Below are 22725 nucleotides of genomic sequence, written 5' to 3'. Positions count from 1 at the left end.
TAACTGATGTGAAAGAGCTGAAGACAAACTAGCTAAGTTTAAAAAGGACATTTTGATTTCTATATAAGGATCCAATTTTATTGCCATCTTCCCCAACAAAAAGATAACCACACTTCTCAAAACCCACCTCAGAAGAGAGGACTGCAGGTGGAAGATACCTAATCCAACAGAAGAAAAAGTTTCCATATTTCTTCTCAAACAGGAAAAGGGTGTCAAAAATTTTGAAAAAAAGGGAAGATCAAAATAGAAGACATAATGAAAGATGAGAATGAACTAAGTTGCATATGTCTTTTGCTACATATACAATCATACACATTTTAAAAGCCTGGCCCTACTACTCTGAAAATTTTGCGCCATCAAGTTTTGAGGCGGCTGCCTTGTCTAGAAACCAAACCAAATTCACTTTACTTGGCTGGACCATTTTTGCAGGCAACGTCGGGCAGTCAGGTCCAACATCATCAATCGCCGAATGCACAGCCTCTGCTTTGCTGCTTCCAGTTGCAACTATAGCTACATTGGATGCAGAGTTGATAACAGGCAAAGTGAAAGTAATCCTCTCTGGAGGAGGCTTGGGGGAGTCGGTGAGAAAAGTTACCCACTCTTCTTTCTCATCAAGAATGGAGTGATTAGGGAAAAGAGACGCGACATGTCCATCCGGTCCCATTCCTAGAAGGATGAGGTCAAACTTGGGGCAGTCACTGATGTCAGAAACACTGATTACACGAGTCCTCACGAGCTGTCTAATAACAAACTCATAGTCTTCGGCAGCTTTCTCTGCTGAGACCGTGTCGTTAATGGAATGTACATGGCTTGGAACAATAGGCACCTGAAAGATAAAAGCACGATGCAGCTGAGAAATGCAAAACTCTGGAAAGTAAGATCAGCGCCAACACATTGATTTGCAGAATACTGTTGAATAAAATATGATTTCAAAATACTGACCATGGAGGTAACAGAAAGAAACAAAGACTGTTCATTTCTTTCTCATTAGATATCTTAAACACTTTTCGCGTAAGGTATCAACAAATACAGGAGCTTTAAAAGATATATGTTAAACGTGATAAAACAGTAGTAAGCTTTCAAGCTGAAATAATTTTCCACAACAAGCAGGTTACATCAAAGTTCAAAATTGTTAGACACGACAGCATGACAGATCTACTGGACATCGCTAAGCTCGAAGAGTCAAGACACATGAGACACCAAGGCCACCATGTTTCCAGTGTAAGTCTGCGTTCGCGACTCTAGCAAAGACAACTATAGAAGTTACCAAATATCATTATGTCAATCTTTATGCCGGAAACAATCAGCATTGGTTAAACCCAGCATCTGCAGAGAGATTTTGCTTGTAATGCAGAGAAGTTTTTCTTGAAATTTCTTATCAATCAAGAAAAAAAAAATATAAAAAGTAAAGTAACAAAAAACCCTCCTTCTCCGTTAGCACTGAACATCACTCGTTTTGGCATCACCAATCCGTAAATTGATCTCTTCACGCCAGCAGTCAGGTGGATGGTCTTAATATGACCTCAAGTTAGTATTTCAACAACCTCGGGATCCCTGAGAGCTCATAGTGTGCGACTACAATTGAACATTTTCAAGAAGATTCTCTTGTATGACTTTACAGATCACTATGTTCACATACAATACTCATCCATCTATTAGCACTACCTCAATTCAGCTCTATACGCATCCTCAGTTGGCATTGGCATTCAGTTCAAAGGAAATAGCTACAGATTTCAAACATAAGGCACTTAGATCCATAGACGTCACCACCTCTAAGCATCGACACATTAAATATACCATATATACCTGGTTCACTACAATAGTTCAAAGTAAATTAACTAGAGAGTAACAGATGATAGGTAGAATACCTCAGTGGCGTACGCAAGATTTTTCATAAGCAGTGTCACAATTTGAAGAAATGAACAAATAAATATCTTATTTTAGTTGTAAGCGGTGTCGTTTTCTATATTTATCTTCAATATTTTTATCTCTCTTATACATAACTAGTAAAAAATTTCGACGAAGCGGTATCCTGTGACACCGCATAGGACAAGGTGTATACGCCCCTGGAATACCTAGAGACATCAAAGATCTGGATTCAAAATATTTTGAACTCTACATCATCTTGTCTCAAGGAAAAAAAATGAAAAAAGAACCATATTCATGGGAATTTACTATACATGGCTATCTACCACATCCAACCCCCAACGATCAGATACTGCAGCTTAGAGAATCCTGGTTCATTTTCTTTCTGCCAGACCTCCTAGCCACCCCCACTATGCATACTATGCAAAATTGCAAGGTCAAGACAATGTTGGACATCAAGGAAAAGCACTGATCAAAGAAATATGTTACAGCACACCTTAATCTCTGGCTGCAGCTATAATACCAACAATACCCATGCTTGTCTGTAGCATGATTGCTTGTAAATGTTCCGAACAGACCCTCAAAAATGGTCGCTCCCCCTCTCACCCTCCCCCCACCCCCACCCCACTCCCAAAAAAAGTAAGGAAGAAAGAAGAAAGAACATCCTCACTTCTATATAAGATGAACACAAGCGACATGGTATGAAAACTAATATCAACAATAACATATAAGTTTATAGCCGGTCTTTAACATGACGGTTAGCAGTAATTACAACAGCCTGGAGCTTCTCTTGCATATTTGAGATGCACCGTATCTGTGTTATAGAGCTGAAAGATTACTGTATATTTATGATGACCTGAATCAACCCAAAAGAGAACTACTTCATTTGATGTCTGTCTTAAAGATTTCTTGATAAAGGTATATGTAATCATGGATCGCAATGCAAAATAGAGAGAGCCATTGTTACAGCTAAGGTTCGTACGAACAATCCCACTAACAGTAGATCAAAACAGTACGCAAAATGATCAAGTAAAATTTTGAGCTTTCTACCTTTGACAAAAGTCCATCTTTGGCTAGCTTGTAATTACTATCAGCATGATTTTTTGCAACCACACGCTCGTCCACCCAAAATATATACCACTTTGCCCAATCAACAGTTTTGCTATAAGGAGCTTCACATAGTTTTCTGCTTCCCCCAGAGTTTTGAAAAGCCAATTCAATACCTTATATATAAAGGGAAACAAAAAAAAAATTGAAAAAGTAAAATACAACACACTTACATACCCCATCAAGCTGATGAGGGAACCACCTGATAAAGCAACAGCAAATACACCTCTTTCCTTCACAGAAGCCTCTGATAATTCTGCAATATAATCTGCTAAATCTGTGCTGAGTTCATCCAAATATTCATAAATCCTCACCTCTTTTCCATCTTTATTAGCCATCCTTCTTTAGAAAGTGCTAGATAACACTGCCGCTACTGCACAAAATAATAACATAGCAAAGCAACAAGTCAACTACAATTAGGACCATATTCTGTTTGATTCAGCTGAAATTATTATTATTATTATTATTATTATTATTATTATTATTATTTGGAAAAAAGGTCTAACAACTCCATAATGATCATTTAGCATGAAACAAAACACAGATTCTCCAATTACACAATCTGAAGAAAAGTTAAGGGGCAAAACTATGACTTCCTTTTGGTTAAACACCAAAGCAAAACAAGAAACTAGTAGACAACTATACTACATGTATTCACTCAACATTAACAACAACAACAACAAAAAAAACCAGTATACTCCCACAAGTGGGGTTTGAGGAGGCTAGAGCGTAAGCAGACCTCACCCCTATCAGAAATTAGAGGGCTATTTTCGATATGATCCTCGGCCCAAGGAAAGATGAAGAGAAAGCAGTAACAACAACAAACTCACTCAACATTACATAATAAAAAAAATATGATCTTTGACATTGGCAACCCCCCCCCCCCCCCCCCCCAAAACACACACACACATCAAAAACAAAGAATCAGCAAAACCAGTAGTTAAATTCTGAAAATCTTAGAAATTATTCAAACTCATAATTCAAGGTTCAGAAATTCTTGAAACACAGAAATCAAACAAAGTAAGTAGTAGTACATGATCACTTCACAAACATAAAAAAATGAGTATTAAAAAAAGAAAAGAAAATGGAAACTGAAGACTGATCAATAAGAAGATCATTGACTCCACAAATTCATTGAATCAAGAACATGCACGTGAATAGAAAAAACTGAAACAAACAGCATTACAGACAAAACTCCAGATCACAAAACATTATCATCCTCTTCCATTAATAATCTTGAATTGCGAAAACCCCCACCAAAAAGTAAGCACCAACTGCTAAAAACAGAAACCCAAAAACAAAATAAAAATCAATTCTTGGAACATCATTAACATACAATATAATATTTCTGCAGTAAGAACCATTGGAGCTATGAAAAATAGAAAGAAACAGAGAGATGGGGTTCTTACAAAGGTGAAGGAAAGTGATGTGTTGGGCCAAAAAAAAAAAAAGAAAGGGAAAAAAATTTGAAGGAGCTGAGAAGATGGGTATCAGCAGTTTCTATAACATATATATAAGGACAAAACACACACACACACACTTAAATTAAATGTATATATAAATACCATAGCCAAAAAAAAATAATAATCTTGAAATGGAATTTTTTTACTGAATAGTATAAACATACAAACACATAAATAAATGTATATATAAATACCATAGCCACAACATGAGTATGATATAATAAATATTAGGAATTTTTACCTTATGAGGTACCACGTGCATCTGATGATGGTGACAAGAAAATGTAAACAGAAATTTTCTTTTTTTGTTTTAGTGGATAAAAATGAGAGAAAAAGATAATCACGTTTCTTATCTACTTCTTAAAAATACAGATAGGATAAAAGAAAAAATATTTATGTAAAACTTTGTGTCACAAAAAGTAGTATATTTATGTTTAACAAAAGAAAGTCTTTGTTCTTTCTTATGTTTTTCCTAGATCCTCTGCTAGTCTGCTGTGTTTTTACTAGTAGGTAAATAAATTCTTGTGTAAGTAATTGATTAATTAATTAACCTTGGATTTAATGGGAAAAAATAAGAACCCTTGATTTTGAAATTAGTACACATTTAAAAATTGAGTGACACGAGTTTTGTATTGGGTGCAATATTTGAATATTATGAGGCTATTTTTGATAAATTATCTTTATTTTGTTTATTATCAGTACATACGCAAATTTATGATTTTAAGTCAATGAATTCGGAATACTTATATCATTAGGCTATTGTGATAATAGGTATATATATATATATATATATATATATATATATATATATATATATATATATATATATATATATATATATATATATATGCGCGCGCATATTTTTTAACTATGTGTAATAATTCAAGTACAGTCATATCTGACGCCTAAAATTACGTCTTTGTATAACAAATTATAATTATAATATTTTGTGTCAGTTTATTTGCTCAAACTTTAATGATAAGGATTATCTTAAAAACTTATACTTGTAGATGAATAAGTTGAATAACTGAAGTGCTTGTAAACTAATCAAACACTATCAAGATAAAAGAAAATGTATATCAATGTTACAAAGAAGATTTGAGTAATCTCCTAAGAAAAAAGGAAAGGAAAAAAAAAAAACTCAAACCAATAAAGAAAGCAAAAAGAAAAAAAGAAAAAGTTGTTTAAGTATTTACCTTTCAATTTTTCTTTTGAAGATTATCTTTAATACTAGTAGTAGATATTGATAGGAAACACTTGTTCATTTAGTAATTTGACAAGTGTAGAAGTGACTTGCAGTCTTGCACTATTTAAATTTTAGTTTTTTAATCTTAGGTGGTAGGATTCCTTACCTTATTTTATTTTTATTTCTTACCTTTAACTTTATCTTCCTTTTTTTTTTCGTTTAATTTTATCTTCATCTTTAACTTCATCTTTCTTTTTAAATCAATCCATTGGCTGTCCCCCTAAAATCAGCTACTTGTCTCTTTTTACTATGTTTTGCCATCTGTATTTATTGTATTTATAAAATATTTGTGGTCCCAAGTTCATAAAGTAAGCCTCACATGTAATGCCGATTATTTAAAACGTTAGATGATAATCACTGATTATCAGATTGTTAATCCAAAAAATAGTTGGCTAATTGAGTAACGACACGTACTGTCAGGATGTGTGTTATTCTTTCCCGAGTAACTAAAGATCTCAAGTTCTAGCCTTGCGAATGAAAAAAATCAAAGTGTAAAGTACTTCCCTTTAAATGTTTTATGTGCGCTAATTCACTAGTTATGTCAGTAATTTTCTTATATCAAATGATTAACACGTTCAATCTTATCCAAACCACTTAATAACACCTAATTATGTGTTATCATTAATTTAAAGAAAATAATAAGTAAATATTCATACTAAGATTAAGTGAATAAACTACCAAATATTGTAGCCTATTTATAAAAATGTGGGAGTATTTCACACAATAGTCTTGAGTTCGATTCTCACCGTACCACTCCTTTTTTGGGCTTCGCTATCTAATTAAAAATAATAGAGTAAACAAGTAATATAATATTAGGTATTATAACTACTTGATAAGAATAGTTGTTATTAGTCAATTGTCCTTAAATATGAGCTCAGGGTGGGTAATAGACATTCTTTAGTTTAGTCATGATCAATGTAAATACTACTAAATGAATCATTAAACAATGTACACTAAGCCAATCATGTACCTTTTTGGATAATTAGGTGATTTTCTATAATAGGGTTTTGAATCTTTTGATACCTTTTAGAATTATATGCAATAATTCACTTTTATTTTTCCCTAGAAATCCTTCGAAAATAATTGAGAAATATATATTTTTAGCCGCTCCCAAAAATAATAACCGATAAAATATATATTTTGTATATATGTGTACTATATACATATGATATATATATTTTATATACTTTTGGGCTAGCAATGTAATTAATTTTGGCCGATCAACCAATTTTACATTTTGTTTCCAAAAAAAAAGTATGAACTACCTTTTTTGTATTACCAGTGTATGCTTGTGATACTAATACATTACAAATTAAATGAAAAAGAATTGTTCCATTCATTACAAATGGGTATTCAATTTTCCCTAAAATTAAACTTATTTAAATTAATCGAAACTCTTAAGCAGTACCAAACCTCAAAAAGGAAAAAGAAAACTTATATCACCTTTCATTATGTTTTGTACTCAAGAAATTTTGTCAACCATCAATTTCTTCATTTCTTCTCCAACCTCTACCATCATTAAAAAGAAAAGAAAAAAAGGGAAAAAAAAGTGAAAGAAATAATGAGCACATTATCAAAGAGGTTTTTTGGAATCTACAAGCAATCATTTTCAAACAACAGTGGGAGATAGAGGGATTTAAAGTGTAGATAAATAAAGTTTCTCAACTACTAATTAGAAACCCCACATTATAACAAACTAACACACATCCTACCCAATTTTCAAGAATTTTTTTCCTTTTTTTTCTTTTATTCTCTTGCAACAGCAACAACAAACCAGTGTAATTCCACAAGTGAAGTACGAGGAATAGTATGTATACAAACCTCACATTACCTTAAAAAGATAGATAAGATTATTTTCGATAGACCTCCGGTTCAAGGAAAGATGAAGAAAAAAAAAAACAGTTGCAACAATCAATATAAATTTTTTTAATTTTAAGTTAGGTCCTCGAATACCGAGGAGAAAATAAAATTAAAACTTTGCACTTAAGTGATATAAGATGATATTGAAACAACAATACAGAGTGCCCCTAAGTGACATAACATAATTAAATACAATTAACATTATCGATTTTTTAGAATTAATTTTCTCAATTTAATTTCTTAATTTCAAGAATCTACTAATATATTAAGGAATCTAACATTATGAATACCAGATTTGTTTATTTTTATTTGATGGGTCCTTTGGACTGTTTACTCCAATTGGAAAACAAAGCATGAGACAGGAACAAATCCTTTGGCTTGTGATATGTTTCCTATTTGATTCCAACATTGACAAGAAAATAATTGAACTTATACTATGCACCTCATCAGAATCTATTATTTTTCAGACCTCTCTTGCATAATTCAAATAATTTCAAGAAAACTTTAAATTAATACTTAATATCACAGTAAATAAAGGAAGACTTTTTTATTTTTTATTTTAAAATATTTTTTACCTTTGGTTGCCCTATTTGCAAGTTTTCTACTATGACATCATTGTGAAGAAATTTTAGGTTATTTAATGTCAACCTTTTGTTCAATTGATTTTGGACCATCAATTACTATGAGTGCGAGTGACTTATTTAATTTTACCTTTGAACTTCTCTAGTGGTTCATATTTAAAATCATTAGAAATTTAGATCTCACTTGCCATTTATTTAATTAGTTAATTGAAAAAGGCAAAAACACACTATCACTTCATTTTTAATGGTCGTAAAATCATATTCATTAATAGGCAAAGGTCCAAATATGCCCTTGTACTATAGAAATTGAACACATTTGTCATTCGTTAATACTTTAACTCAAATATGCCCTTACCGTTACATAGTTGGTCCATATATGCCTTTAGAGTTACACAGTTGGCCCATATATGCCCTTTTCGAAACAGAATTCCTCCAAACTAATTAGCTCTTTCGTTAATTGTATTAAAGTGTATTACAAACATTATTTCTTTTTTTAAGTACTTTTTTTCTTTACCTTTCTCTTTTCTTTTCTTCTCTTTTTTTTTTTCCTTTTTCTTTCTCCCTTATCCGATTTCCTCCATTACTGATATTTTCTCCATTTTCGTCACCAATTTCACTTGACAAAACTCATGAATTCCAATTACTAAGAAAATTTTCCCATAAGGTAATCAAGTTCCAATTTCACGGCCCCTCTAAATAAATAAAATTAAATTATTCCAAAAATTATGGTTTAAACTTTAAAATAATAAAAGCATCTCAACCTTTAAAAATACTCAAAAGACCAAAATATTTAAATTATTTTCAGAAAGATAATTTAATGATTAAAAGCCTAGAGTTCAAGTTGTAGTGTTATACATTTAAGTTGTTAGTCTTTTTTCAGCTGGAAATTTTCTATTTTTTTTATTAACTATGTAAATTAGGGGTGTACATGGAACGAGTTGGTTCGATTTTTATTAAAACCAAACCAAACCAATTATATCGGTTTGGATTATTCATTTTTGTTACATAAATATTATTTCAATCTTACTTTTTAAATTTTTTTAGAACTAAATATATGTTCAGTAAAAATTAAAAAATTGACAAACATATGATCTATAAAAATATTCTTATGGGAGAATTTTTTTAGTAATTGAAATTCATGAGTTTTGTCAAGTGAAATTGGTGACGAAAATGGAGAAGGCATCAGTAATGGAGGAAATCGGATAAGGGAGAAAGAAAAAGGGAAAAAAAAGAGAAGAAAAGAAAAAAGAAAAGAGAAAGGTAAAGAAAAAAGTACTAATAAAAAGAAAATAGTGTTTGCAATACACTTTAATATAATTAACGAAAGAGCTAATTAGTTTGGGTGGATTTCGTTTCGAAAAAGGGCATATATAGGGCAACTGTGTAACTCTAAGGGCATATATGGACCAACTATGTGACGGTAAAGGCATATTTGAGCTAATGTATTAACGAAGGGCAAATGTGCTCAATTTCGTATAATATTAGAGTATATTTACACCTTTTCCGTTGAGATCAATTATGAAAGAGGGTGAAAATCATTACTCCTTTCTGCTTTGTCTTAAAAATAAAATTCTTCCTCCAACTTTATATTTTATATATTTTCTTCATTTCTTCCTATTCCAAGAAATGTCAATTTCCCCTCCACTTTTCTTGCTTAATTAGCTACTCCCTCCGTGTCAAATTATACGTCGTGTTTTTGTTTTAGATGCCCTTTAAGAAAATAATAATTATGAGCTATTTTACCCTTATTTATCTCTTATTGGTATTTGAACAATCATAATATTACTGCATGTCACATATCCTTTTTTCCGAGGGGATAGGTGATAGGGGTATTTTTTCAATTTAAGTGACATTATTCGAAATGAGATTATTTATTTAATCAGAGTCGCCACTTGAAATAATTATTATGATGTCCTAAGTCACCGGTTTATTTTAAAATCCCAAATCGAGGAGATTGACTCTATTTATGGTCCGCAAATACAGAAGACTAGGTAAGGAGTTCTGTTAACCCGGGAGAAGGTGTGAGGCACTCCCGAGTTTCGTGATTTTAGCACGGTCACTTAACAATTAATACTCTGCCTAATTATCTGACTTATTACATGTTTTAAACCTATTGTGCATTTTAACTTTTGACCACTTTTAATTATTTGCTTAACCGTTTTTATTATTTATGGAATTTATTTGAACAAGCTACGATGTCGTACACTTGTCGTTTTGATACAAATTGCAAACCGCGCCACGTAAAACGCACCCGCAATTTACAACATGTTTATTTTTATTATTATTTAAAGTCATGGTCAAGTCGCGTGAAACGCGCACTTGAATTGGGGTTTACATATCATGACTATGCCACGGGAACCGTACCCACAGTCACGATGATTTATTATTAATCGCACATAAAGCAAGCTACGATGTTCGAATATTATTTAATTACTAATTTTGAGATTATTGCAAGGTCATGAGGTATGGATATTGTTTTGGAGGAAATGAAGTAAATTAATTATGAAAAGGTTGGCTAGCTTGTGAATGTTTATTTGTTTTTGGTCTTGGGCAATAATTAGCCCATAAATACGTCGGGAAAGTCCAATTAAAGTCTTACACCAATCATGGCCCAACCTAATCTCTTATAATTTTATCGCTAACCAATATTTGAAACTAGACTAAATTTATGGTAGGAATAGATAGATACGGGCAAAACCAATTTAGTAACTAAGATAGGAGATCAAAATGAAACTAAAGCATGCTAATTAACATGCTTTGTTGATGAATTAATCTTAACAAATACTCAACATGAGAACAAATTAATCTTAGCACACTCGGATGCAAACTCGACCATATCATACTCAAAGTTAAATTAAAACAGAGTGACCCAAAATATTAATGAAAATAGAAAGAGAAGTGAACCTTTGTATTGATGATTGTGGATTTAAATTACAAGCACTCAATGATCGGATAGCTCTCAACTGGATACTTCGGACCGCGGAAAACTCGAGCGGAAAATCTCAACTTACAACCTCAATCGACTTTGCAAAACTGACGATTTGGTGGCTATTTTTGGAGCTTTTTTTTTTCCGGGCTAATGATGACTCAAAAGTGGTCAAGGGCTGGTGGCTTTGGGGTGGTGAAGTTGCTGATTTTTTCGAAAGAAAGACGAAGAAAGAATGACACGAATAGAATTTTTCTTAGCATTGAAGAAGCAAAAACATTTCTCTCCAAACCCCTCCCCCCCCCCCCCCTTTTTCCTTTCTCTCCCCTCCTCTTTCTCCCCACATTTCTCTTCTATTTATAGAAATAATTTCGGAATTTTTCAGATTTTGTTTTATTATTTTATTATTTATTATTTAAAAAGAATTCCCACTTCCCATTTTTCTCTTTTTTTAAAAAAAGAATAATTTCTCACTTTCCTCTACTTTTATTTTTTAATTTTTAATTTTTTTTACTTTTATTATATTTAAATTCCTACTTATTTTACTTTTATTTTTTAATTTCTACTTACTTTTACTTCTTCTTTTTTAAATTATCAATTACCTTTACTTTTATTTTTTAATTCAAACTTTCTTTTACTTTTCATTTTTTAAATTTCCACATTCTTTTACTTTTTATTTTTTAATTTTCCACTTTCTTTTACTTTTTTTTATTAAACAATATCCACCTACTTTTACTTTTGCTTTTTTTTTAATTCCACTTTCTTTTAATTTTTATTAAAAAAATTTCACATACTTTTACTTTTACTTTTTAATTCTATATTTCTACTTTTACTATTTTTTTAATTCCCATCCGAATTTAAAAAAATATTTAACTTGTTTTTTTTCGGTTTTTAATTCATTTTATTTTAAAATAAAAATAATACTAATAATTATAATAATTGACCTTTTAAATTATTATTATTTTTTACCCTATATAAAAAAAATGTAACAAAGCTAAAAATATATATTAAATTTCTAAAAATATTTACATAGTAGAATGTGATAAAAATTCAAATATAGTCAAATATTAAGTGCTCACAGCTGCCCCTCTTTGCTTGAAAACATGAAGAGTTTTCAGGCAAAGACTAGGTGAGCCATGTGACTAATTTTTTACCAAACCATTATTCAAAAGGAAAAGAAATAAAAGATAGGGTATAACCGAGTACTGGTTTTGGACAACCTACATATCCCGAGTTATAGGGGAATCAGATCTCGTGTAGTTCATGAAGAATGGTGAAATGATGAGTTGAGGAGTCGAGTGAGTTTCCGTCAAGGCTCCGGTCAGCTGTCCTGCTATTATATCAAAATAAAAAAAGAAACTAAACAAGCCTATCGGTTATGAGTTACAAGATTCCTATCTATGAGTCTTCTGAAACTTGATCTTGAGTCTTGACTGGTTCTTCATGCAAACTCTGATCTAAACCTTGATACTCGCTAGCTGTAGGTTCATTGTTCTGTAGCTTCTTCTAATCAAAACGAGACTCCAATGCTCGTCGCTTCAATCATGTCTTGAGCATTCCACATCTTTTCAACTTCTTTTGCATTTTGGATTCACTTATTTTTTTCTTTTCTTTTATTCTGAATTGAGACTTCTTATTTTGATCATCTCGAACCCTATGCCTCGAGTTAAAACCTACCCAGACACCAAAACAAACAAACAAACAAACGAAATATTTCTGCCCCAGTTTGCCCTAGAAAAATTTCGTGAGTTATTGTAACAAAATTCTAAACTACTTATTTATTGAAAGCAATAAAAGTAGGGATTGGTGCACCCCCAAAAAAATAGAGACTAGGGATTGGATACCCTACATCTAAAATAAAATCAACTAGGGAGTAGAGACCCTATTGTTAAAAAAGCGACTAGGGAGTGGAGACCTTATGTCTAAAACAAAAATCAACTAGGGAGTGGAGACTCATATGTTGGAAAAAATACTAGGGAATGGAGACCCTATATCTAAAATAACTTCAACTAGGGAGTGGAGACCCTATGTTGGAAAAGAGACTAGGGAGTGGAGACCCCATGAAATAAACATCAACTAGGGAGTGAATACCCTATGTTGGAAAATCTACTAGGGAGTGAAGACCCTATGTCTAACATAATCGTCAACTAGGGAGTGGAGACCCTATGTTGGAAAAGCAGACTAGGGAGTGGAGACCCTATGTCTAAAAATATCAACTAGGGAGTGGAGACCCTATGTTGGAAAAGCGACTAGGGAGTGGAGACTCTATGACTAAAATAATCATCAACTAGGAAGTGGAGACCCTATGTTGGAAAAGCAGACTAGGGAGTGGAGACCCTATGTCTAAAAACATCAACTAGGGAGTGGAGACCCTATGTTGGAAAACCAGACTAGGGAGTGGAGACCCTATGTCTAAAAACATCAACTAGGGAGTGGAGACCCTATGTTGGAAAAGTAGACTAGGGAGTGGAGACCCTATGTCTAAAAACATCAACTAGGGAGTGGAGACCCTATGTTGGAAAAGTGACTAGGGAGTAGAGACCCCATGTCTAAAAATCATCAACTAGGGAGTGGAGACCCTATGTTGGAAAAGAGACTAGGGAGTGGAGACCCTATGTCTAAAAACATCAACTAGGGAGTGGAGACCCTATGTTGTAAAAGAAGACTAGGGAGTGGAGAGCCTATGACTAAAAACATCAACTAGGAAGTAGAAACCCTATGTTGGAAAAGAGACTAGGAAGTAGAGACCCTATATCTAAAATAACTTCAACTAGGGAGTGGAGACCTTATGTTGGAAAAGCGATCAGGGAGTGGAGACCCTATGTCTAAAAGGATCAACTAGGGATTGGAGACCCTATGTTGGAAAAGCAGACTAGGGAGACCCTATGTCTAAAATAAACATCAACTAGGGAGTGGAGACCCTATCTTGGAAAAACAACTAGGGAATGGAGACCTTATGTCTAGAAACATCAACTAGGAAGTGGAGACCCTATGTTGGAAAAGCAGACTAGGGAGTGGAGACCCTATGTCTAAAAATATCAACTAGGGAGTGGAGACCCTATGTTGGAAAAGAGACTTGAGCGTGAAGACCCTATGTCTAAAATAAACATCAACTAGGGAGTGGAGACCCTATGTTGGAAAGACGACTAGGGAGTGGAGACCCTATGTATAAAATAACTTCAACTAGGGAGTGTAGACCCTATGTTGGAAAAGCGACCAATGAGTGGATACCCTATGTCTAAAAATATCAACTAGGGAATTGAGACCCTATGTTAGAAAATCATACTAGGAGTGGAGATCCTAAATCTAAAATAAACATCAACTAGGGAGTGGAGACCCTATGTTGAAAAAATGACTAGGGAGTGGAGACCCTATGTCTAAATACATCAACTAGGGAGTGGAGACCCTATGTTGGAAAAGCAGACTAGGGAGTGGAGACCCTATGTCTAAAATATCATCAACTAGGGAGTGGAGACCCTATGTTGGAAAAGCAGACTAGGGAGTGGAGACCCTATGTATAAAATATCATCAACTAGGGAGTGGAGACCCTATGTCTAAAAACATCAACTAGGGAGTGGATACCCTATGTAGGAAAAGAGACTAGAGAGTGGAGACCTTATGTCTAAAATATCATCAACCAGGGAGTAGAGACCCTATGTTGGAAAATCATCAACTAGGGAGTGGAGACCCTATGTTGGAAAAAAGACTAGGGAGTGGAGACCCTATGTCTAAAAATATCAACTAGGGAGTGGAGACCCTATGTTGGAAAAGAGACTTGAGCGTGAAGACCCTATGTCTAAAACAAACATCAACTAGGGAGTGGAGACCCTATGTTAGAAAGACGACTAGGGAGTGGAGACCCTATGTATAAAATAACTTCAACTAGGGAGTGTAGACCCTATGTTGGAAAAGCGACCAAGGAGTGGATACCCTATGTCTAAAAATATCAACTAGGGAATTGAGACCCTATGTTGGAAAATCATACTAGGAGTGGAGATCCTAAATCTAAAATAAACATCAACTAGGGAGTGGAGACCCTATGTTGAAAAAATGACTAGGGAGTGGAGACCCTATGTCTAAATACATCAACTAGGGAGTGGAGACCCTATGTTGGAAAAGCAGACTAGGGAGTGGAGACCCTATGTCTAAAATATCATCAACTAGGGAGTGGAGACCCTATGTCTAAAAACATCAACTAGGGAGTAGATACCCTATGTAGGAAAAGAGACTAGAGAGTGGAGACCTTATGTCTAAAATATCATCAACCAGGGAGTAGAGACCCTATGTTGGAAAATCATCAACTAGGGAATGGAGACCCTATGTTGGAAAAAAGACTAGGGAGTGGAGACCCTATGTCTAAAATATCATCAACTAGGGAGTGGAGACCCTATGTTGGAAAATCATCAACTAGGAAGTGGAGACCCTATGTTGGAAAAGAGACTAGGGAGTGGAGACCCTATGTCTAAAATAAAATCAACTAGAGAGTGGAGACCCTATGTTGGAAAAATACAGCTAGGGATTGGAGACCCTATACTACCATGATTTTGAACTCTTTCTTTTTTTTTTTTATATCATTTTTATCATCATTTTTTTTTCGTCTTCTCTTTTTTTCTTTTTCTTTTTTCATTTCAGAGAATGAGTAAATGCGGGAAAGAATTTTGGAGGAAACTGCCATTTTTGGAGTTGTTGCTGCAAAGCTGCTTCTAGCCCTTGCACAGTTTCTTTTTGGTTGCACCTGCTTCTTGCAAGGTTGCTTTTGGATTGCACCTGTTTTTTGTTTTTTTTCAAACAAAGAACAATTTGTTAGTTTGAAATGGTGGTTGGTTTTGTGGCCTTGAATGTTTTGGTCACTTTATATTGGCCCTTTCAACTGCAACTGATTATTTCCTGAATACTGATTGCATTTCTGACCCTAGAGAACCTCTGGCTTTTCCATACTTTACCATGATGGTTAGTCATGTGGGAATTAACCTTTCAACTTTAATTTGCCTTTGTGGGCATTTGACTCTGATTTTCTTTCTTTTTCAGGAGTTTTGATTTCGAAACATCGGCCATCATGACCAGTCGGAGTTGACTTGATGCTCTTGCTGAGGCTGGGTGCCTTTTGAATATTGGCTCGTATTAGACAAAAAACCCCGTAAATCACTTTTGCCATCCTTTCTTTGTCTTAGTTTCAAAACAAAATTAGACCGGAAAGGATTCAAAGAAAAGCACACAATGTAATGGACATGAACTTAAACGAGAGGTATCCCTTTCGGGGAAAAGAAAGAAGGACTTATCTAGAGTGCATGCGGACTTTAATGAACATGACATGCCTTTTGGACTGGATTCCTGATCTGTGTAGACCGTCCAACTCTCAGAAATTTATCACAACTTTGCCTTGAAATCGAGAAATCTTGCCCAGAACTGTGTCGATGTCAGTGACTGTGAGGATCCTTTTTTCGATCAGTGGTGCCATTTGCGGGTTTTCACCATCTTACCTCTCTCATTTCTCTTCTCACCGTCGCTTTATAGTGCTCTTTATGAGTTTTCACTAGTAAGACTCTCTTATTTTCAATTTTTCTGCTTACCATAGCCTTATGGTATCCGTGAGGGTTTTCACCAATAAGACTCTCTCATTTTATTTCTCTCATTTTGTTGTATCAGATCCAAGTAACTGTACCCTCCCATTTCAAACCTCTTTGCCAATTGATCAGAAGGACTTGAACATGGTTTTTGGGGTAAAAAGCATTTGGATCGAATTACAACGTTGGAACCTTTCAGGCAAACCCATCGCCGAATCATTTTATTTTTTGCCCCAGTTTCAACTTTTGTGGGACATTGGATTTTTGTTTTGGTATTACTGAACCCCCACAGAGAGGTTGCCTACATATCCTTTCAGAATTAAATCAAACGTAGTTCAAGGAACTTTTTTTTTATTTTCTTTTGTTTTGCTTTTTCTTTTCATTTTTTTTAAACATGACTTTCAGGTTCCAAAGAGGGTAATCAAAGAAAAAGGGAACCGGCTCAAAGGGTTTGCAAGGGTTGGTAGTGTTTGGGTAGCGAGAATGAAAGCCTTCGTCATTCCAATCGGAGAGTATTAAAGTTGCGAAAAGGGTCAAACATAATACCTTTTGACCGCATCTGTATTGACAGCTGTTTCGGGATCATTCCCTTCAATGTCTTCCAAGTACAACGCTCCTCTTGGCAACACTCTTCTTATAATATATGGACCTTTCCAATTCGGAGCAAATTTTCCTTTGGCTTCTTCATGGTACGGGCGAATACGTCTCAGAACGAGTTGCCCCACTTCAAAGTTTCTAGGCCGCACTTTCTTGTTGTAGGCACGGGCCATTCTTTGTTGGTACAACTGCCCGTGACAAACTGCGGCCATTCGCTTTTCATCAATCATGGTCAATTGTTCCAACCGGGTCTTGACCCATTCATCATCCTCGATCTTGGCATCAACAATGATTCGAAGAGAGGGAATTTCAACTTGTGCAGGTATTACAACTTCAGTGATATAAACCAATAAATAGGGTGTGGCTCCAACTGATGTTTGCACGGTTGTGCGATATCCTAATAATGCAAAAGGCAGCTTTTCATGTCACTGTCTAGAACTTTGAATCATTTTCCTGAGTATCTTCTTGATATTCTTGGTTGTAGCTTCAACGACGCCATTAGCTTTGGGCTGATAAGGGGTAGAGTTATGATGCGTAATCTTAAATTGTTTGCATACCTCCCTCATCAAGTGGCTATTCGGATTTGCAGCATTGTCTGTAATGATAGTTTTAGGAATACCAAAATGACAAATAATGTTGGAATGCACGAAGTCCACAACCGCTTTCTTGGTGACGGCTTTAAAAGTGATTGCTTCAACCCACTTTGTGAAGTAATCAATGGAAACCAGAATGAATATGTTCCCATTTGAAGCTTTCGGCTCGATTGGCCCAATAACATCCATACCCCAGGCAACGAACGGCCAAGGTGCTGACACAGGATGCAACTCTGAAGGTGGTGCATGAATCAGGTCATCGTGTATCTGACACTGATGGCATTTTTGGACAAACGAAAGCAATCTTTTTCCATGGTTATCTAGTAATAACCCGCCAGAAGGATTTTCATTGCAAGGACATATTCGTTCATGTGAGGCCCACATACTCCCGAATGCACTTCATTCATGATCTTTTCAGCTTTTCGGGCATCTACGCACCTCAAAAGATTCAGATCTGGAGTTCTTTTGTACAAGAGTTCTCCGCTCAAAAAGAAAGTGCTCGCAAGCCTTCTGATAATTCTCTTTTGATCTCCACTGGCCTGCTCAGGGAATTCCTTTGTTTTCAAAAACTTTTTGATATCATGATACCATGATTGAACATCTAGTTCTATTTTAATTGTATTACAATAACCATGCCTTTCTCGAATTTGGATTTCTAGTGGGTCAATGTGGACATTACCCAGATACGGCAGCATTGAGGCCAAAGTAGCTTATGCATCAGCTAATTCATTGTGGAATCAAGGAATATACCTAAACTCGACAGACCTGAACCGTTTGCTCAGATCCTTCACATGTTGCCTAAATGGAATAAGCTTGATATCTCGAGTTTCCCATTCACCTTGGGCTTGCCGAATGATCAAATCAGAATCTCCCATGATTAACAATTCTTCCACATCCAGATCAATTGCCATATTCATGCCCATAATGTAGGTCTTCATACTCAGTGGTGTTGTTGGTACAGAAGAACCGAAGTTGGGCTGTGGCCGGATAATGCTGATTAGTGGGCGAAACCAAAATTGCCCCAATCCCGACACCTTTTGCATTTACTGCTCCATCAAAGAACATTTTCCAAGCATTGGAGTCTTCTGGAATTACTTCAACTGAATTTACTTCCTCGTCCGAAAAGTAAGTACTTAGGGGTTGGTATTCATCATCAACCGGATTCTCAGCTAGATGATCCGCCAAGGCTTGAGCTTTCATCATCGTGCGGGTGACATAGACAATGTCGAACTCATTGAGCAGGATTTGCCATTTTGCTAACCTTCTCATAGGCATTGGTTTCTGGAATATGTACTTCAGAGGATCCATTCTGGTTATGAGATATGTGGTGTAGGCCAAAAGATAATGTCTGAGCTTCTGGGTGACCCAAGTTAGGGCGCAACAAGTTCTTTCTAACAGAGTGTATTTGGCTTCATAACTAGTGAACTTCTTGCTCAAGTAGTATATGACTTGTTCTCTCTTACCGGTCATATCATGTTGCCCCAAGACACAACCGAAGGAATTTTCCAAGACTGTCAAGTACAATAACAAAGGTCTTCCTGGCTCAGGTGGAACCAACACTGGCAGATTTGACAAATGTTCTTTGATTTTATTAAAAGCCTCTTGACATTCATCCGTCCATTTGATCGCCGCATATTTCTTCAACAACTTAAATATGGGCTCACACGTGGTAGTAAGCTGAGCAATGAATCGGCTGATGTAATTCAATCTTTCCAGTAGACTCATGCCCTCTTTTTTGGTTCTCGGAGGTGGCAAATCCTGAATAAACTTTATCTTTGTTGGATCTAATTCGATACCACTTCGGCTGACTATAAACCCCAGAAGTTTCCCAAATGGAACTGCGGATGTACATTTAGCTGGATTCAATTTTAAATCATACTTGCGCATGCGCTCAAAGAACTTTCCCAAATCCCTCAGATGATCTTCCTGCGTTCTGGATTTAATGATCACATCATCCACATACACCTCAATTTCCTGGTGCATCATGTCAAGGAAGATGGCAGTCATAGTTCTCATATATGTCGCCCCAGTGTTTTTTTAGACTAAATGGCATGACCCTGTAACAGTAAGTGCCCCAAGGTGTGGTGAAAGCCGTCTTTTCTGCGTCTTCTTCATCCATCAGAACCTGGTGATATCCAGCATAACAATCCATGAAAGACTGTATCTCATGTTTGGCACAGTTATCAACAAGAATGTGGATATTTGGTAATGTGAAGTTGTCCTTAGGGCTTGCTTTGTTCAAATGTCGATAATCAACACACACTCGGGTTTTCCCGTCTTTATTCGGCACTAGGACCACGTTAGCCAACCATGTGGTGTATCGGACGACCCGAATTACACCAGCTTTTAATTATTTGGTGACTTCTTCTTTGATCTTATCACTGATGTCTGTTTTGAACTTTCTCTGCTTTTGTTGGACGGGTGGATAACCGGGATAAGTTGGTAATTTATGTACTACCAAATCGACACTCAGCCCTGGCATATCATCATAGGACCATGCAAACACGTCTTTGAATTCAAACAAAAGTTGGATCAATACATCTCTAGTTCTTTCATCGGCGTGAATGCTTATTATGGTTTTTCGGACCTCTTCTGAACTGCCCAGATTAACTGGCTCGGTTTCATTTAAGTTTGGCTTAAGCTTATTCTCAAATTGTTCCAGTTCTCGATTTATTTCCCTAAAAGCCTCATCTTCATAATATTCCGGTTCTTGATTCATTATTTCACAGTTAGACAACGTTTTAGAATCTGGGCATGAAGTTCTCAAGCATGTCATGTTATTTAAGTCCGCATTATTATAACTGATAAGGAAAAGATAAGAAAAATAGCAAAATCGGAATAAAGAAAAAGGAAACATCCATAGATGATGAAATATTGATTTCATTTCATTTCATTGAATATAAGAAGGTTTACATCAAAATCAAAAGACAATAAAATAAAAATATTCGAGTTACACCCTGAAATAACTCGTAATGTAGAAAAGATGGCAAGACTGGACTACCGGGATTCCCGCCTGGCAGGGAATGGGGTAGCTTTCCAATTCTGAAGCTTGGCATTTAGTCCCATGTACAACACCTCAGCAGTGCTAGTGCCTTTCCCCGGCTGGACCATGTGGGACTCATACAACATTTGTTTCATGGCTTCACAAATATTCTCAATCTCTTCGGCCGCGAAGCCCTTTTCTTCTTCTTCTTCTTCTTCTTCTTCTTCTTCTTCTTCTTCTTATTCTTCTTCTTCTTCTTCTTCTTCTTCTTCTTCTTCTTCTTCTTATTATTATCATTATTATTATTATTATTATTATTATTATTATTATTATTATTATTATTATTATTATTATTATTATTATTATTATTATTATTATTATTATTATTATTATTATTATTATTCTTCTTCTTCTTCTTCTTCTTCTTGTTGTGTTTAACAAATGACTTGGCAAGATGCAGAACAGGCTGGGGCAGGACCCATCCATTTTTCTTGCGCTCATCAGCCCATCTTATATCGGCATTTGTAGCTTGGAAACCTACGCCGAAGAACTTCTCATTGGCGGTCGAAGTGACAGGCTCTGTGATGCCTTGTAGAGATACCCCGAGCCCCTTTTCGGGCTTGTACCCATGTTTAATCATTTCACTGGTGACCATGATCGATGCATTAGATAAGCACAGTTGAGGGAATGAGGCCCCTTCTTCGCATTGGTCAGCGGCCACAATTTCAAAAGCTTGGTATACAATGTGCTCACTTCCTTCTCTAGCTTCGAGACACGGGACTGAAGGGTCATGGTAAATGGATTGTTCATCCTCCCCATGTACAATAATTTCTTGGTTTTCATACTCAAATTTGACCATTTGATGGAGAGTGGAGGGGACAACTCCTGCAGCGTGAATCCATAGTCTTCCTAGGAGAAAATTATATGAAGTATCCATGTCCAGAACCTGGAAAGTTACTTCGAAATCTACAGGGCCAATGGTCAAAATCAAATTAATTTCCCCTATTGTGTCACGCTTGACACCATCAAAAGCGCACACAGACATTGTTTGGTCGAATTCTTTTTATTCCAATTTCTATCCTCTGGAGCGTTAATATAGGGCAAATGTCGACCCCAGACCCGCCATCTAGCATGACTCTCTTCATATAATAACCTTCACTTTTGACAGTCAAGTGAAGGGCTTTGTTGTGGGCGGCTCCCACTGGGGGAAAATCATCATGGCTAAAGAAAATCCTATTGACTTCGAAGAATCGTTCAACCATTCTCTCCAGTTGTTCAACTGAAGTTTCAACCGGGATATATGCCTCGTTCAATGTTTTTAGGAGTACCTTTTGATGTTCATTCGAGCTCAATAACAAAGATAAAAGCGAGGCCTGGGAAGGAGACTTCCGGAGTTGGTCAATTATGGCATATTCCGAAGTTTTCATTTTCGGAAAAGCTCTTTTGCTTCTTCAGCGCTCACATGCTTCTTGGGTGGAAACTGTTTCTCCTTGTTCAGTTTAACTTCTTTAGCTCTTCTGGGTTGTGGTACTTCCCAGATTGGTTCATTTCGTTCGCTTCTCCCATAATCTCTTCCCCCTTGTAAGTAACCACTATTTTGTTGTAATTCCAGGGGACCGCAGTGGGGTCTCTCATAGAGCTCTGTGGTGCGCTGTTGATAACCATGGGCTCAATCAGCCTTGGTGAAATTACTGGCCCCCACGCCACATAAGTCCCTTTTGGCACATACAACTTTGGCACATTTAACGTGACTTTCCTCTGCTCAAATCTTTTGGTAGTGTTCAACATGAGCTGTTCTTTTCTTGGGGCCCTAGGAATATAGAGAATTGCGTCCTTAGCAGGTGCTGCCCTAGTATTTTTTTCTATAACTTTTTATGCAACTTGAGGGATTTGAGTGTTTTTCTTCTCATTTTTGACTTGTTTTTCCGCGACTTTGGGT

The 22725-nt window shown here is 35.6% G+C and overlaps 2 protein-coding genes across 4 annotated transcripts; both read right to left on the bottom strand.

Annotated features, from left to right (window-relative positions):
* Positions 1–33: 33 nt before the first annotated feature.
* On the bottom strand, positions 34–4537 carry LOC104118733 (probable 6-phosphogluconolactonase 1). Of its 3 annotated transcripts, none has more exons than XM_009630064.4 (4): positions 4383–4537; positions 3151–3346; positions 2917–3052; positions 34–826 (listed from the first exon to the last, which is right to left on the bottom strand). In XM_009630064.4, the coding sequence occupies exons 2-4, from the start codon at positions 3309–3311 to the stop codon at positions 335–337; spliced, it is 789 nt and encodes a 262-aa protein (XP_009628359.2). In that variant the 5' UTR covers positions 3312–3346; positions 4383–4537; the 3' UTR covers positions 34–334. The 3 variants fall into 3 exon arrangements, with proteins under 3 accessions (XP_009628359.2, XP_070042397.1, XP_070042398.1); XM_070186296.1 differs by having other exon boundaries at positions 4310–4436; XM_070186297.1 differs by lacking the exon at positions 4383–4537 and adding an exon at positions 4160–4299.
* Positions 4538–18703: 14166 nt separating this feature from the next.
* On the bottom strand, positions 18704–21831 carry LOC138900294 (uncharacterized). Its single transcript, XM_070187017.1, has 4 exons — positions 21233–21831; positions 20262–20604; positions 19860–19928; positions 18704–19777 (listed from the first exon to the last, which is right to left on the bottom strand). Exons 1-4 carry the CDS (start codon positions 21829–21831, stop codon positions 18704–18706), a joined length of 2085 nt encoding a protein of 694 aa, XP_070043118.1.
* Positions 21832–22725: the final 894 nt, after the last annotated feature.

This window comes from Nicotiana tomentosiformis, chromosome 10, assembly GCF_000390325.3.
Source record: "Nicotiana tomentosiformis chromosome 10, ASM39032v3, whole genome shotgun sequence".
NCBI classification, from domain to species: Eukaryota; Viridiplantae; Streptophyta; class Magnoliopsida; order Solanales; family Solanaceae; genus Nicotiana; species Nicotiana tomentosiformis.
The sequence above is the reverse complement of the archived record's forward strand: the minus strand, read 5'-3'. Positions and strand labels throughout refer to the sequence as shown.